Raw genomic sequence first — 16,769 nt, 5'->3', positions numbered from 1 at the left:
GCTCGTTGCGGTGTAAGAGAGAAGTGATAGAAGAAGCGCGCACGTGACAGAGAAAGAGAGAGAGAGAGAGAAAGGGAGGACGATAAGTAGAATGTCAAAAGAAGGAACAGAATAAAGCGTGTGTTTGATAAAGATAAAAAAATGTGGGTTATGTGTGTGTGTGTGAGAGAGAGAGAGAGAGTGAGAAAGAGAAAGATAGATAGAGAGAAAGAGAGAGAGTGAGAGAGAGATAAAAAAAATAAAAATATTTCGGAGGGCAAATACACATACACACACAGCAAAGGGACGAGACTGAGAGAAAGTAAACTGCATAACTACTGATAGAATCTAGAAGCGCAAAACTAAAAATATATATATATATACATATACAAATATGCATCGCAAAACTAAGCTGTAGCCTTACTGTACCGCCTTATCTCTCGCCATCATCATTTTGTTTTTGTTTTGGAATCATTTTGGAAAAAAAAACCATTCACCCACTAACATACACACACACGTTCACTTTAGCTCAACATCTTCCCGTTCGCTTCGTGCCGTTCGTCGTCTGCTGCACAACGCTCAGTGCAGTCTACTAAGCCGCAATGCTCAGTGTGAAAATTTCCCGCCAGATGGAGCTGCGTTCACGACGCCTCGCACGCTCGCAGCTTTAAGCGGACAAATCGGCTTCGGTTTTTCTGTCACCGTTCTCTGCAGTGCCTGCCTGCTCGGCACCGTAACAGCATGGAGCACCGTCCACAAATCTCAAACAAGCGCACTCCCCAACACAACATATCCTTGCCAGTGTGCAAATCGAGGGAGAATGCATATTTAAAAAAAAAAACAAGCAAACAAAAAACACATAAAAAACAACCGAACGTTTTTTGTTTCGTGTGACTTTTTCTCTTTTCGCTTGTTCAGTTGCTCGTGGCTTGTGCTACTTAATCACACTCACACGTTTAATCATTTTTTGTTTTCGTCTGTGTGACAGTTGCGACTGCTCCTGCTTATTCTGCTCTCTTGCTCCATCAACTACTTCCGTCACGGGTCCGTTCTATTTATCTCTCTCTCTCTCTCTTTCTTTGTTTTGCTTTCGTGTTTTGTATTTTGACACTGTACACACTCTCAACCCATTTTTCTTACTTCGGTAATGTTTTTTGAATAGCTCTATTTCATTTGCGTTTAATCGAATTTACGGCATTTCTTTCTCTCTTCACTCTTACTCACTGTCTCGCTCTGTTTATCTATTTTTTAACTGCATTTCTCTCTTTTGCTCCATTTTATTGGCTCCCACACTTAACTCGCTAAAAACTGTATTTTTTCTTCTTCTACTTCTAATACTGCTCCGTTTTTCTTTTGCGTTGTGGCACCATGTTTACTTATCTTCTTCATACTCTTGTCCTGTACTTTGTCAAGAAACGCAATGTTGTCACGTGTTTTACCACTTCACCTTTTTTTGGATCTCTTTCTCCTGTTTGCCAAATTTGAGCTCTCCTAGCTAAATGATGCTGCAAAAACTCTCTGGTTTTGTTTTTTTTCTTAGTTGTTTTTCCTTCTCTCTCTTTCTCTCTCTCTATCTCTCTCTCTTCTGCTCCCAATAATGCCATAACATGAAAAAGCAATTTTGAAAAAAAAAAACCCAACCAACAATTCTTCCACTAACTGTATCTTCTCTCTTTTCGCTCGACCACCTTTCCCGTACCCCGTAACCACACATGTGTGCGTGTGTGTGTGTGAATGTGTGTTCTTCTTCCATTCTCCCCCCCCATCTTCCTCCATCTGAACAGGTTTGTCAGAGACAAGCGACTATTTCTAGACCACGTTTTGTCTTGCCGTTAGCTAAACGGTTAGGGCCACCGGAACGCGAACGTCATCCGAATATTTGTCGGCGGACCCCGGCTACTGCCCCTCGGCCCTTTGGGGGTCTAGGGAATCAAAAGAGAGGGAGGGAGAGTGAGAGAGCGAGGAGAAAGCAAAAAGAAAATGGCAATTGGTAATAGGCTCGATTGTGGCCTCACCACTATTACTCGGCACAGACACATTTTCGCCTTTGCGCCAATTTTACAAACCACACAGATTTCGATCGATCAAGTACTTATACATAAAATTATATCTATATACACACAAACCATCTCGTACACATATTTGGTAGTGCGTTCGCGTAACAAAAAAACGGAACCAAAACGTATGGTAAGCTCACAATTTCAACTTCCACTAAAATTTACCTATTTGAACTCATTCTAAATCGGGCCATACCGATCTCGAAAGCTTTACTTATACATCTAATTAATATTCATAGTTCTAATAAACAGCGCTCGAAATGCCCCAGTGAGCAGTCCTGCAGTCTTCTCTTTTTCGCAAATAAAAAAAAAGTAAGAAAGCACTTTGCTAAAAAACAATGAAAAAAAACATCGACAGTGGAATTGGTAATCCTCGATCTCAAAATGGCCACGCCAATGCAGGCGAGATGAAATGGAAGAGGGAAACAAAAAAACAAACAAACAAACATGACAGCCACTGAAGTAAAAGCGTCAGCCACTCAGTGGTGACAGGTTACTGCAAACTTTTACAAACACACGTTGGTGGATACAAAATGGGTCCAAGGGTGCATGTGTGACAGAGAGGGGTGCTAGTAGCTCAATAGTGAAAGTTTCTTTCTTTCTCTTCTTTTTTTTTCGCTGTTTAAAAGCCTGTTTTAGAAATTAACTTTCACCACCGATTGGTTCAGCTAGCAGGCTTGCGCTAACAGGCTCGGACCCTTATCTTCCTAGCCACGTATCTCTCTGTCCTTCGTTATCACTTTCGCACCTTCCATCCTTCTCTCACACCGACGCATTAGTATCTGTCTCTCTCTCTCTATCTAAATTGCTGAAAATAGCAGCAACAAACACCAAACGCTTGTAAACACGTGTTTCAATTGCTCGTGTTTTTCGCAATCATGACGTCACAACAGCTACACTTTAAAACAATACTACTTTTTTCGGGATCGAAGTACACCGTCACCGAGGGTGGCATCCTTGCACGATGCAACACGACACAACAGAACAGCCAATTTACTTGCTGGCGGCCGCTTTTATTCCTGCCGCGCCTGTTGGAGGGGCGCCCTTTTGTGCAGTATACTAACTCCCACAGTCACTTCCATTTCCATCAACATAGGGCGATCAATTAAAGCTAAACAACATTGAATAAATTAATGAATAAAAAAAAACAATCTAAACCCAAACACGCTCCACCTTAAGGCACAGTGAATTTAAATAAAGCTAAACTGTCACGATAATATTTACTACGCAGCCAGTTGCAGAAAGGGAAAGAGATAGCGCGTAGAAAGGGTGGGTGGGATTGTAGAAACAAAACAAAACAAAAAACACATTTGCACCTGAAAGGGCAGGATGATTGTGCGAGGGTCGAGTGAAAAACTAAATAAATTATTCAAATATTTACATTACGATTCGCAACAAAAGCTCGTGAAAAAAACAAACCTCGCTGTAGCACGTTTTTACTCGCTTTTTGTTTGTTTGTTTAAAAAGATGTTTTAAAGGTCACACGAAAGGTAAGAAAAAGGTAAGAAAGGTTTTGTAGAATAATAATTAGCAGTTAACGGTTTTTTGTTTCAAAATTTAAACACGTGTGCACGCACCCTTCGTGGTGTATAGCGCGCGTACAACAAATGTGCATTCAAAATAACCCCTTTCGCCGAAATTCTGACAGTGCGCCTGTCAGAGCGCCCAAGTAAACTCGGTGCTGTAAACGCGCAGCTCGGCCGAACCAAGGTGGATTTAAAAATATCTAAAATATAAAAATATTTTTCATCCACCTTGGGCCGAACGAAGCTTCACCCTTCGCAGCCGGGGTAAATTTCGCGAGAAAAACAAAACAAGAAGCGTGCGTGCGAAAGAGCGAGAGAAAGCAATGTACACAATGCGTTCCGTCCCGTTGCGTTAACGTTGCGTCCCGTTCCTACGTAGGAAACGGTTCAAAACAGAGCGAGCGAGCGAGCAAGAAAGAGAGGGCCCCACCAACAGTGAAAACAAATAATAGGTTAAAAAGGTAAATCTGGAACAGTTTTACCTTCCTGCACTGTACTGCAATCGGTGTCACGGGTGGAAGATTCTTGTCACTGCATCCTGTTTTCCGAAACTGAACTTTCCTCCCGTACTATCGGTGCACGGCGATGCGCTTGTCGACTGCACCACCAAAAACGTAAACAAAACATCTCGCCCGTACGTCAAATCGCTCAGCGCTTGCGATTGACAATCCGCGACGTTCCGGACGATTGTTGCCCGCTCGGGAGACAAAGCAAGAGGTCGACACTCAACACAACACCACCGCCAGCTCGGACCGACCAACAGCCAAGCAAGGGCCACTGGAACCGATCGCCGGAAGTAGCGGGAAGTTTTCCGACCAGAGAACGGGTAAGCTACGCCTGGAGCGAGGCGAAAAGAGCCACTAACTAACAAATGCATTTTTGTTTTTAATTTTTTTTAGCATCCCTCTCACACAGCTGCCCCAATGTAAAGCCTGCAAACCTGGGGACGGCGTCAAACGGGCAGAAACGAGCGGTGAAGGTACGGGGCTTGCTGCAGGTTTTTGCATTATTGCACCGCTCTCTCACTACAACCGAAGAGGGCCCCTCTTTAACATAACACATTTTCACATTTTGCTTCTTCGTTTTTAGATCCCGGGAGTGCCGGGCACTGCTGTGCAATTTGGCGTGGAGCAGAGTGTCACTGAGGCCAGTTAAGCATTGAGGCACAAATAGGTAAGTTAGTGGGCAGAAGGGCAGGAGAACGAGTGCAGAATGCAGAATGGTAGGGCTGTTAGGACACGATTGCACGATTCACAAACTGCGGATAGAGATGAGGAGCGGTCGCACAGACGACCTTTGGAGGGACTTAATCAATGTAAATGTTCCTATTTATTTGTTCGCCGCGAAGTTATTCCAAGTGATATTCTAACTACTAATGCCTAATCTAATGAGCAAATCCGTAGATGATTCGTAGGAACGTAGAGAGGGATCGGCGAGAGCAACGAAGGGGCATCAATATAGTTTGGCAGAATTGAAGCTATGAAGACGCTTTGTGCGCTTCAGCGGCTACTGCAGACTGTGCAACCGACTTCTGCCGACTATACTCCAGCAATGATCTAGGCACAATAGAGGGTCTTTAGGCATGTTACTGACTACGGAAGTCGCAGCCAACACGTTTAAGAATGCCAAGTGTCTTACAGGATTTACAAGCTAGCTCCTTGAAGTGGTGTGTAAAGGTAACACCGATGGATATTAAGATTCCCAGGCCCTTCAATACATTTACACGACACACCAGCTCACGGTTTAAACAGTGGCAGAGCTATTACAGCTAGCGCGGATTTTGCGTTGGGCGCGGATTTTTTTTTTTTGTTCAGGAGTAAGGGGCGCGGATTTTGCGAAAATGAAAAAATAGCCTACACAATTGTCATTATTTTTGTTTCTGTGTCACAACATCCCAGAATCGAAATCGATAAACTGCTCGTTCTAACAATTGTGACATTAACACGTTGGACGAAACATAATCACAACCAGGACGATGGGTGTTTAATTCATCTCCAGCTTTGTTTACTGATACCCAAAGTGAAGCTACTCAAAGTGGAACCAATTATTTCATTTTTCATACAGAATTCATTTTTCGTATAGATTAGAGCCTCCCGCATAACGTGTTTTTGGTATAACGAGTGAATTACTAAAATTATTGGATTAAGCTCCACTGTTTTTTGAAGTGGTTGGCACAGGTACAAAGAACTTCAAAACAATTGAGAGGAAAAATTTGTGGATTGGAGAAATTAGCAGGATATATCTCTTTAGGAATTACAAATTAAAATACAATTTATACCTTTATACTAAAGGCGAAACAGTTATTCAAATATCAAATATCTTAGTGTGTTTTTCTCCTCAATTTTGTACAGAAGTGTACGAATATAAAGGGGGTAACTCGAACTGCGGAAGACAGTCGTTGATTTGATCGCGATAAAGAAGCACCACATTGAACTGATAGGACAAAATCTAGTATAAGCATTCTTCCTCTTTCGATTCGGCCTCATATGACCCTCAGTCGATTCCTGATTATCATACGGTTTCATTCTATTTCTGCTTCCATTTTTTACAAAAAACTTAGTATGTTGTTTCACTAACAGCACTATTAATATTAAATAAATCTATAAGTTCCTTTCATATGGGCGCGGATTTGTAAATCTGGCGCGGATTTGTAAATCTGGCGCAGATCCTAAATGGAACATGACCCATTGTTCATAATATAAAACAAAAACCACAAACCGTTGGTTTGTGCAAAAACACAAGGCATGGCCATTTCAAACGACGGTTTGTTCCATCTTGATTTTAGGAATTGTAAGTGACGCTTCAAACACATCGTAGAACGCAGAATCTATGACATTATTGAAATATAGGACACTCAGTGGGGCTGATGTTGCTCCTGTTTGCAGAAGAACAGTTTAGAACATTACCAAGGACAAACTTGCCTTTAGAAAATTACCCAAATTCGCGACTCCAGCAAATTTGGTGGACTTGTTCGATACGTTCTTCAGCGCATTTACGTTTTGATCTTTTAAATCCCATACAATCTCTCATCTATTCCTGCATGAAGTTATATCAATGTCTCTTATTTTTGTTAATTAATGTGGTCTAACTCCTAGAAATATTTTCGTGAAGTGCGATTTCTTGATCAGCGTAGAGCAAGTAATAGCAAAACATGGTATGGGTCCTATTTTGACCCGTTTCTCGCATATTTCAATTTTTTCTCTAGTTGCTGAATGATCCATAACTTCCAGTTGCTCTTATTGTTAAGGTTGTTTGATAAAATCTGTTCATCAACAGTTGATAGCAGAAGAAAAATATCAAAACAATTTGTTGTCCATCTTTCCCTTCGACAGAGTTTTCGTCTTTCTCACTTGAGTGTAAGGGTGCTTATAAACCACCAGAAACAACATCTTTTTATTGCTTTTCATTGTCGTTCTTTCATCAGTTTTTCACCTAATAATCACGGCAATACATTCATATTTTTTGGTCCGTTGTTGGTCAAGACCTGCCTGTACCGACTAGTGAAATGAGCTTGTGCTTGGCTTTCAGTGACTTATTGTTAACATAGCTGGATAAGTCAGTCTTACGAATGGGGGCACAATCTCTTCGGCTCTTGAACCCATGGACGGGCATGTTGTTAAGTCGTACGAGTTGACGACTGTACCACCAGACCGGACCGGGGGATTAAACGAAATAGTGCTACATTAATCAGGGGTTTAAGCGTTGGCATTACAACATGATTGATTCAACCATTAAGAACGGTACCTTATTGTGGTAGTTTTGGTAACTTTTTTTTCAAAGTTTTGTTATCTTTTCTGAATAGATGCATCTTTAAGCTGCTTAATGCCTCAGCCTTTCAATGCTGATTCTCTGTTTTTTTTTATGGTTCTCTCCGCAGACTAAACACATACACACACACATCGAGAAGATGGCAACCGCGAGACCAGACGGCGCCATGTTCGGGGCTATCCTAAACCGCGCGCTCAGCTACGGCTCGGGCGACACAATCAGCTCCCGGCTGGAGGGCATGGTCAACAACGAGTTCTGCTCGGACGTGACGTTCATCATCGGCGCGAGCAAGCAGCGCATCCACGCCCACAAGCTGCTGCTCGTGATGGCGTCCGAGTACTTTTACGTGATGTTTTTCGGCAGCTTCGTCGAGGCAGAGCAGCACGAGGTGACGCTCGAGGACGTCGAGCCGGACGTGTTTCTGGTGATCCTGCGCTACATGTACTGCCAGCAGGTGGAGCTAACCTTCGACAACCTGCGCGACATCTTCGACTGTGCGCAAAGGTACATGCTGCGGGAGCTGCACCACCAGATCGGCATGTTTCTGCAGGAGCAGGTGAAGCCGACGAGCGCGCTGTCGATCTTCAGCAGCAACCGGTACTACGGCTACGAGGAGGTGGACGACGCCTGCCTGCGGCTGATCCAGAACAATCCACTCTACTACTTCAATCACGTGGACTTTGTCAGCATCGACCGGGAGTCGCTGCACAAGATCTTCGCCTCGCCCTCGATCAACTGTACGGACGATCAGCTCGGCAGCGCGCTCGAGATCTGGGAGGAGGCGAACCCGTTCAATAATATGGACGACCTGCGCGTGCTGGTCAACCAGACCAAGCGGTCGTACAGCTGCCTGAAGCTGCTCGTGTTCGGGCAGAACATGAGCGAGGGGTTCGTCGGCACGGCGGACGATCTCAAGCTGACCGTGATGTCGGACAACCCGCTGTCGCTGTACGGGTTCGGCGTCTACATCCTGTCCAAGGCGAACGTCGTTTCCGTCGAGCTGAAGATCTACGAGGAGGACATCGAGATTAGCTCGGACGTTTTCGAGTTCCCGAACAGCTCGGTCAGCACCGTGCACGTGGCGGACCTGTTCTTCGAGGAGGTGATCATGACGCCGCGCATGAACTACCGCATCGCGATCAATACCTCGCCCCAGTGCAAGCAGCTGCTGATGCGCGATCCCCGCATCTACCACGAGACGATCAAGTTCGGCATCCCGTACCATCCGAACGACCGCAAACCGATCGGCGTCGCGCACCTCTACTGCAAGGAGTGTACCGACGGCCGGACGAAGGACTGAACCGCATCGGGCTGACCGTTGGGCCGTGTGTGTCTTTTTTGTGTTATTTGCTAAATGATCTTTCTTTCTTTTTTGCCGTATCGTGTTGGCTCTCCCCATTCCGTGCGAGTAACTTCCTACTGGACGTACAGGTCGCCACCGGCAACAGTCTTAAAACGAAACGAATGCCCCCTCCTTCCCTTACGAGAGCGAATTATGTTTGCAACGGAGGAACGAAATTGTATCTTATAATAAAAAATGATGTTATTTTTTGCGATCAATTAAGAAGCGATGCTTGAACGAGTGTTTATTACCATGAGCGATGAGTCTTCAATGTTTATTTAATGGGAACTCAGCTGGGGCTCGTTTTAGGGTATTGAATTGGGCTTTTAAAACGTATTATATTGCCGCTGGTGGTAAATCCTGTTGGGAAATTGTCCAGTGAAGCAGCTCTACTGAGAATAGATCAACATTACACCCGTAAAACCTCTTGTTGGTTGTGATAGTTCCATTGTTTTTATGGAAAAGATCAGGAGCACTTGGAAAAGATTGATTTTTTAGCTGGAGTACAGTAGTCTCTCGAATCCCTCGATTGAATCAACATTACTGTGCATGATATATATTTGTTGTCATTCGGAACCGACGCTATGGCTTTAAATCACTCATAAAGCATTCAAAATTCACTCTAGATCGCCTAGCACTTACTACCAGATTTTTGACCTGGACGGACAGTGCAAATAAGTCACTGATAGCTAAGCCCAACTAGTGGTACATCAGCACAACCTGCCTAGGCCTCGTCGGACAACAGCTGTTGTGGCAAAAAAGAAGAAGAAAAAGAAGGAGACATTATTAGTAGGTCTCAATCCTTGCTCTATACGATTTTTTAAACCTTCCTCTATGAATTACGCAACGGATTGATGGATCGGCATGTTGAGGGCAGCTGGAGACTCATGTGCAACCCAACTCACTCTGCGAGCGTGCCTAGAAACAAAATATTGAACCGCTAAGGCGTCCAGCAGAATTGGACGTTACACTATGTATTTTGGTAGGCGTCTCAACTAAGAGAGAGCTACATCTGATGGAAAGGCCCATATCTAACGAAATGTCTAGGAATTCAAAAGACCCGCGCCATGTCACTCGGACCATTACTGCTGGAAAGGTCTAGTCTATCTTCAACGAAAAGCCTGGGATACAGACCCCTGCAATGTCATATGGAGCATCGAACTGGACCTCAAAAACAGAATGATGTAGGCCTTTGTCACGGTTATAGGACAATGTCATCAAAATCATGGACTGGGTTAGATACAACCGAAACGTCAGAGTACATCCGGGATAAGGTACCCTTTCATGGTTTATAGAAGCAAAAGTCTCCCAACCAATATCGATTCTAGCGCCATGAATTATAATGTTATACTGTATTCATTTTTTGAGCGTTCCTCCTGAATTAAAAAAGAGAGACAGAGGGAGTAACTCCCGAGAACTCCCACTCTTCTACTGTAATTTAGACTCCATCTTCGGAAGACTCTGACTCCGGCCTATTCCAACTTTAACCCCGGTCAACTTCAACTTCTGCCCGGAGTCGCCTTGAACCGGAGTAGTCTGGAGTACCAGTGGTCCTTAGTTGAAGTCGTCCGAAGCTCACCAAAATCGAAATCAAACTGGTATCGGAGTCGTCCGGAGTTGGTCAGTGTCGGAGTCTGCATTTAATTTCGTATAGGTTTTGTTTCGTTTTTTGCTTTGCGCGTGCAGTTCGTAAACAGTTCTTTGCTTCTAAGAATAGCACTTAATGACGATTGCTGTACTTTGCGACAGCATTCATGCACTCGCACCTAATAATGGGTAAGCTTGGCAAAAACTAAAAGTAATGAAAGGCTGACCCAACACTGATCACCTCCGTGCAGCTCCGGACGACTTCGACTCCAATTTGATTATGATTCTGGCTGACACCGGCCGACTCTGACTGTGGACGGCTCCTACTACGGACTACGCGTGAGTCCGAATGACACCGACTCCGGATGACTCAGACTCTGGCAGACTCCGGCTGACTTCGAATCTGAACGACTCAGGGTAGAATTACTGGTTTTGGTTTCGCCAGAGTCGAAATCAGACTAACAACGGAGTCGGATCATAGTCGTTGGTGCGCTCCATAGAGCACATCACTACTCCGGACGATTCTGCACGACAATCCGAACAATAGTCTTCCGGACATTGGTGTTCGGACCTACCTTCCCATATCGGTTCCGAGATTTTCGGAGTCGGATCAGAGTCGATTCCAGAATTTTGCCAACTTTACCAATTCCAAGCTCCAGATGAACATCTGAGGACTTGTCCTCGCAAGTTCAATTGGCGGGATCCGTGTAGACAGTGTGGGACCTCCGAGGAATCCTTGTAGCATGTTGCCACAAAGCCAAACCAAAGTGTAAGCCTACCTACCGTAGAGCGGTACGTATCTTGTGGATGATCCCCTTCCCGATGGTGCCTTTCTTTTTTCGTCGTACAAGGACTCGTTTTGGTGTTATTTATAATTGGTCCTCGCCTTTTATTGACGCTTACTGTACATAGGAACACACACCCTGAACAGCTCTCCATTCCCCCCCGTTCCCACCCCCTTAGCTCGCGGCGACCATCTCCTTGGTCGCCTCGGTCAGCCACTGGTGGGCGCCCGGGTCGTTCTGCTGCAGCAACAGCGGCCCGACCTCCTCCAGCACCCGGCGATGGTACGCGTTCAGCTGGGCGAGCTCGGCCGGCGACAGCAGGGCCCGCTCGATCAGCCGCTGCTGGATCGGCACGAGCGTGTTGGTGTGGAAGGTGAGCGCGCCGCGCCCGTTAAAGTCGTACGGCACGGTCGCGGCCGTCGCGTTCACCACCTGCACGATGTCCTCGATGCGCACGCCGAACTGGCCCGGCTCGTAGTAGCCCGGCTCGTTCGACGAGAACATGTTCTCCACCAGGCCCTGGTTGCTCGGCGACGCACTGTTCGACACGAACGACGGCGGGTACTCGTGCACGCCCAGGAACGCACCGATGCCGTGCCCGGTCCCGTGCCCATAGTCCAGCCCGACGTCCCACAGCGCCTTGCGCGCGAGCACATCGAACGTGGTGCCGGAGGCGCGCACGGGAAAGACGGCGGCGGCCACGCTGAGGAAGCCCTTGAGCACGCGCGTAAAGCACTCCCGCTGGAAGGCGGTCGGTTCGCCGAGGTGCACCGAGCGCGTCACGTCCGTTGTGCCGTCCAGGTACTGGCCGCCCGAGTCGATCAGGTAGATGCCGTCGCGCGTGATCGGCCGGTCCGTGTCCTCCGACGGGCTGTAGTGCACGATCGCGCCGTTCGGCCCGAACGCGCTGATCGCGGCGAAGCTTAGGTCGACGAACAGGTCCTGCTGGCGGCGGAAGTCGTGCAGCTGGGCCGCCCCGGACAGCTCGGTCACGTTGCCACCGTCAACCGACTGCTCGAGCCAGTGCAGGTAGCGCACGACCGCGGCACCGTCGCGCACGTGCGCCCGGCGCATGCCGGCCGCCTCGACCGCGTTCTTCACCGCCTTCAGCTTCGCCACCGGGCTGTACTGCTGCAGCCGCTGGTCGGCCGGGATGGCGGCGTACAGCGCCTGGCTGCAGGCGGTGGACACCATCAGCCGGTTGCCGCCCCGCACGTACTCGTCGATGCCGGGCAGGATGTCGCGGTAGTCGCGCACCTCCAGCTCGCCGACGCCCTCGGACGCGAGGTGCGCCCGGACGGTCGCGTTGATCCGGTCCGCGTTGGTGTACAGGTGCAGGTGCGTGTGCGACACGATCAGGTAGGCGAAGAACACCGGATTGTACAGTATGTCCGAGCCGCGCAGATTCAGCAGCCCTGCAAAGAACGGGCGGGGGGTAGAAAACATTCTGTTAGTTTTGAGGCAGCGGTTTTCCGACTTCCCCTCGCACTCACAGGCAATCTCGTCTAGCGCGCTGACGATGATCGCGTTCGCTCCGTGCTCCTGCAGCGTCACGCGCACCGCCTGCACCTTGTCGGCGGCCCGCCGCCCACTGTACGCCAGCGGGAGCGGGAGCAGCTCGTCGGCCGTCTGCGGCGGCCGGTTGTTCCACACGATGTCGACCAGGTTGCGCTCGAGCGCGATCAGCCGGTAGCCGCGCTCGGCCAGCACCGCCCCGAGCCGGCCGTACTCGGTCGAGGCGATCAGGAACGGGTCGGTGCCGACCAGCGCGCCCGGCGACAGGTTCGCCAGCAGCCACTCGTCGCGCGTCGGCACCCCGGGCAGGCCCTCGCGCATCAGCGTCCAGTGGGCGGCGTCCAGCTCGCCGTCCGCCTGCAGATGGTAGCGCGAGTCTGTCCAGAGGGCGGCCTTGCCCAGCATGATGATGGCGGTACCGGCCGACCCGGTAAAGTTGGTCACGTACTGCAGCCGGCGGTCGTGCTGCGAGATGTACTCGCTCTGGGAAATGGGCGGAAAGAGGCGGATGATTGGCTTGCAGGGGGGATGTGGGAGGAGGGTTGCGTTTTACGTTACATTGTGCGCATCAACCGACGGTACGATGTACGCCTCGATCGAGTAGTCCTGCATCAGGCTGCGTATCTCCGCCAGTATCACGTCCATCGACTTGGGCGTCCTGTCCTCCGCCAGCTCGTCATCTTTGTTCAGTGCCCTGCGGTTGGCGACGAACCTCACATTAGCATCAATGAGCAACAATTCGTGCCTGTGACTTGCTTGAAGGGATTGAACGAGACGGGGAGGGAGAATTCCAAGGGCAAACGAGTAGGGCCCCTACACCGTGCCGCTGCTTGCCATCTTATCGTGATGCATCTCGGAAGGCGGACGGGGGCCGCAAGTGAGGCCAATAAAATGACAGCAATTTAAGCAGATAAGTACGACAGGAAAACAATACCAATCAAGGGACTCCGAGGGAACGCCAGCGGGATGGTGGCAAAGGAGGGGGATCTGATTGTGAAGAGGAGATTGCTCCCTTTGGACAGGAACGATTGAATGGGGCTGCTGCCTAATCTGCCGATAATGATAGACAAACTGCAGAGTGAAGGAGTCGGAGGTAGTGATGCGCACTTAGTAGGTTCGTTACGCTCCTTACTTGGAACGATAGGAACCAGTAGGTTTCGGTTGGAACAGAGTTCAATATTCGGTTGGAATTGCCGGAGCAGTGGGGGTTCGAAGTAATGAACATGTTAGACATACACGGTCGGAACAAGGTTCAATAAGAAGGAACGGTTTAAATTAGGGTTATCATTTTTAACCTGTTAACGGAACTGTTGGCATTTTCGGAACGATCGGCACTATGCCCAAAGTTGTGTATCGAGTAGGTTCGTTCGAAATTATCGGAACGATTGGCAGCAGGTTCAATGTGCTGTACCTAGTAGGTTTGATAGGTTGATTGAGCGAAACGATTGGAACGACCGGAACTAGCTTCTATAATATCAAACCTAGCAGGTTCGGTCGGAGCTGTAGGAATTGTTTGCACTATGGGAACGAATGGAGCCGTCGGAACTTTAGGAGCGGTCGGAACTAGGTTCAACAATTTGATCCTTGTGCGTTCGGTTGGAACGACGGTAGATAAGAACGGTCGTAACTGTTGAAACTGTATGAAAAAGGTGCAACATTGTAAACCTAGCTGGTTGGAACGGACGGAACCTTCGAAACAAACGTACCGGGTAGCAAGTTCAATGTGCATGACCAAATAGGTTCGATCGAAATAACTGGAGCGGCTGGAACGGCTGGGTTTAAAATATCGAACCTAGTAGGTTCGATCGGAACTGTAGGAGTTGTAGGAACTTTGGGAAGGAACTGTCGCACAGTGGTTTACTTGGGAGCAATTGGCGGACTTTTTATTTGTCGGAAAGATTTTAATTTGTGTGTGTGTGTGTGTGTGTGTGTGTGTGTGTGTGTGTGTGTGTGTGTGTGTGTGTGTGTGTGTGTGTGTGTGTGTGTGTGTGTGTGTGTGTGTGTGTGTGTGTGTGTGTGTGTGTGTGTGTGTGTGTGTGTGTGTGTGTGTGTGTGTGTGTGTGTGTGTGTGTGTGTGTTTTATAGCATACAAATGTTTGAAAATATATTCAGCTCGATTCAGCCAAACAATCTATTTGACTTCAGCAACATTTTTTTTTTATTTACTTTACTTTAATTTCATTTACTAGTACGGAATTGTGTTTCATTTCTCCATTACCAAACCACTTCATAACTTAACAATATTTTCCTATTATTCAGTTCCTCTCATATGCGTTTCATTTACTTGGTTTACACTACCAAAAATTTAATCAAGGCAATTATTTTACTCATCATCTTCCTCTGCATCTACTCCTTCGAATTTCTCCAAAATAGAATGGAATGGTTCAACTTTACAGCTAATAACTTCAAAAGGGGCAGCTAGGGGCAGCTGAAATTTTCAGAATATGTTAACAACACATTGATTCAATAACTTACAAAGTTTCAAGAACAGGAGATTACAGGAAAAAAAATGCGAAGTGTCTAAACTTTCAGTGATGTAAAATACTTGGGCTTATTTGACTTTTTTATATAAAATCTCAATTGTTTGATAATAAAACAAAATTTTGAATAACACTACGTAAAAGAGGAGAAAAAAACCTTTACGAAAAGTCGTGCTTTCGACCATGGGTGATTGCTTTGATATAATTAAAATTGAAGTAAAAACATTCTCTAACATTTCATATGAAATACATTTTTTACGCATTTTTTTAGTTCAAATCGTCATATCTTAAAAACTAATCGACGAAAAAAAGTGAATTTTTGGATTTATACTAAGTAACTATCCTACTTTTATTTGTACTACTTAATTTTTAAACAATACAATTTTTTTATTTGTGCCTAATGTCCGCCCTTAGACTATCGTGTGTCGGTGCTTTGAGAGCGTCATCTGTCGGAACGATTAGCAGCAGGTTCAATGTGCTAAACCTAGTAGGTTCAATCGTAAAGGTCGGAACGGCTGGAACTAGGTGCAAAATTTCGTACCTAGCTCTTTTGGTTGGAGCTGTATAAAATGTTGGAACTATACGAACGATTGGAACTGCCGGAGCTTTGAGAGCGTTCAGAACCTGTCGGAACAATCTGCTGAACCTAGTAAGTTCGATCGAAACAGTCGGAACGACCGGAACTGCGATCAAAATGTCGAACCTAGTAGGTTCGGTCGGAACTGTAGGAATTATTGGAACTATGGGAACAATTGGAGCTGTCGGAGCTTTGAAAGTGGTCGGAACTAGAGTGAACATTGTGAACCTAGTGGGCTCGGTCGGAACGATGAGAACGTTGAGAATGGTTTAATAGGAACTGTCGTAAAAAAGGCGCAAAATTGTAATCCTAGTTGGTTGGGAACGGTCGGAACTAGGTTTTAAAAATTGTCGAAACGGTAGCAACGATTGAAGGCCAGCATGATAGGAACTATCTGAACGGTCAAAACGGTCCGAACACAACCCCTCCTATTCAACTTTTCAACATTCACAAGCTGCCCTATCCTAAGCATCACTGAGCCTGTTCATTCCGTTCAACGTTTTCAAATGAACCTAGTTCTTTTCCAAACTATTCAATCTTTTCCCAACACTAGTTTGAGCACAGTGATTGAAGTTTGCTGGAGAAGTTGGTCTGAAATGCACGAAAAGCTGCACCAGAACGCTCGTGAAATTGTCTTTTGTGAGATAAAGTCAGGTGGGAGGGAAGTGAGAGGGGGGCACTGTCTGCTGCCGGCTTACCGTCCGAGTGCGACACCGCCACCGACGACCAGGACGAGCAGGGCCGATATCCCGACCAGGTAGCGGCGGGAGTGCTTCATCGTGCCGTGCCCCCTCTGCGGCTCCTCCAAGTTGATCGAGTGGCCGGTTGAGGAGGACGTATCGCCGTCGTTCTCCGCTATCTTGGCTGGGCTTGTCTGTGTCGATCGGGATCGTAGCGTATGGCGCTTTTAAAAGCAAAACAATAACTCCGCACACACACACACACACACACACACACTGTCTCCAATCTCTGCAGTAGCAGCAACGATAGCAGCACTAACTGAAACGGGAGAGAGAGCTGGACGCGTTCGTACCGGGCCGCGTGTGAAACTCAACTACCTATCGAACCCCCGAGCACTGTTGTCGCACGCGTGTGTTCGGTCAACCCCCCCCTACCCGTGCACACACGCCGAGAGAAAGACCCCAACGGTTCA

The 16,769-nt window shown here is 47.2% G+C and overlaps 2 protein-coding genes across 2 annotated transcripts; one reads left to right on the top strand and one right to left on the bottom strand.

The window, feature by feature from the left end:
• The first annotated feature begins 3,782 nt into the window (after positions 1 to 3,782).
• LOC120905668 (kelch-like protein 28) lies at positions 3,783 to 8,901 on the top strand. Its single transcript, XM_040316665.1, has 4 exons — positions 3,783 to 4,388; positions 4,462 to 4,541; positions 4,652 to 4,735; positions 7,440 to 8,901. Exon 4 carries the CDS (start codon positions 7,470 to 7,472, stop codon positions 8,628 to 8,630), a length of 1,161 nt encoding a protein of 386 aa, XP_040172599.1. The 5' UTR covers positions 3,783 to 4,388; positions 4,462 to 4,541; positions 4,652 to 4,735; positions 7,440 to 7,469; the 3' UTR covers positions 8,631 to 8,901.
• Positions 8,902 to 11,124: 2,223 nt separating this feature from the next.
• On the bottom strand, positions 11,125 to 16,734 carry LOC120906574 (xaa-Pro aminopeptidase ApepP-like). The gene is made up of 4 exons (XM_040318340.1): positions 16,315 to 16,734; positions 13,118 to 13,253; positions 12,538 to 13,042; positions 11,125 to 12,459 (listed from the first exon to the last, which is right to left on the bottom strand). Exons 1-4 carry the CDS (start codon positions 16,392 to 16,394, stop codon positions 11,219 to 11,221), a joined length of 1,962 nt encoding a protein of 653 aa, XP_040174274.1. The 5' UTR covers positions 16,395 to 16,734; the 3' UTR covers positions 11,125 to 11,218.
• Between the last annotated feature and the right edge of the window lie 35 nt (positions 16,735 to 16,769).

Source organism: Anopheles arabiensis, chromosome X (assembly GCF_016920715.1).
Source record: "Anopheles arabiensis isolate DONGOLA chromosome X, AaraD3, whole genome shotgun sequence".
NCBI classification, from domain to species: domain Eukaryota; kingdom Metazoa; phylum Arthropoda; class Insecta; order Diptera; family Culicidae; genus Anopheles; species Anopheles arabiensis.
Note: the sequence above shows the minus strand (reverse complement) of the source record. Positions and strands in the feature narration are given on the sequence as shown.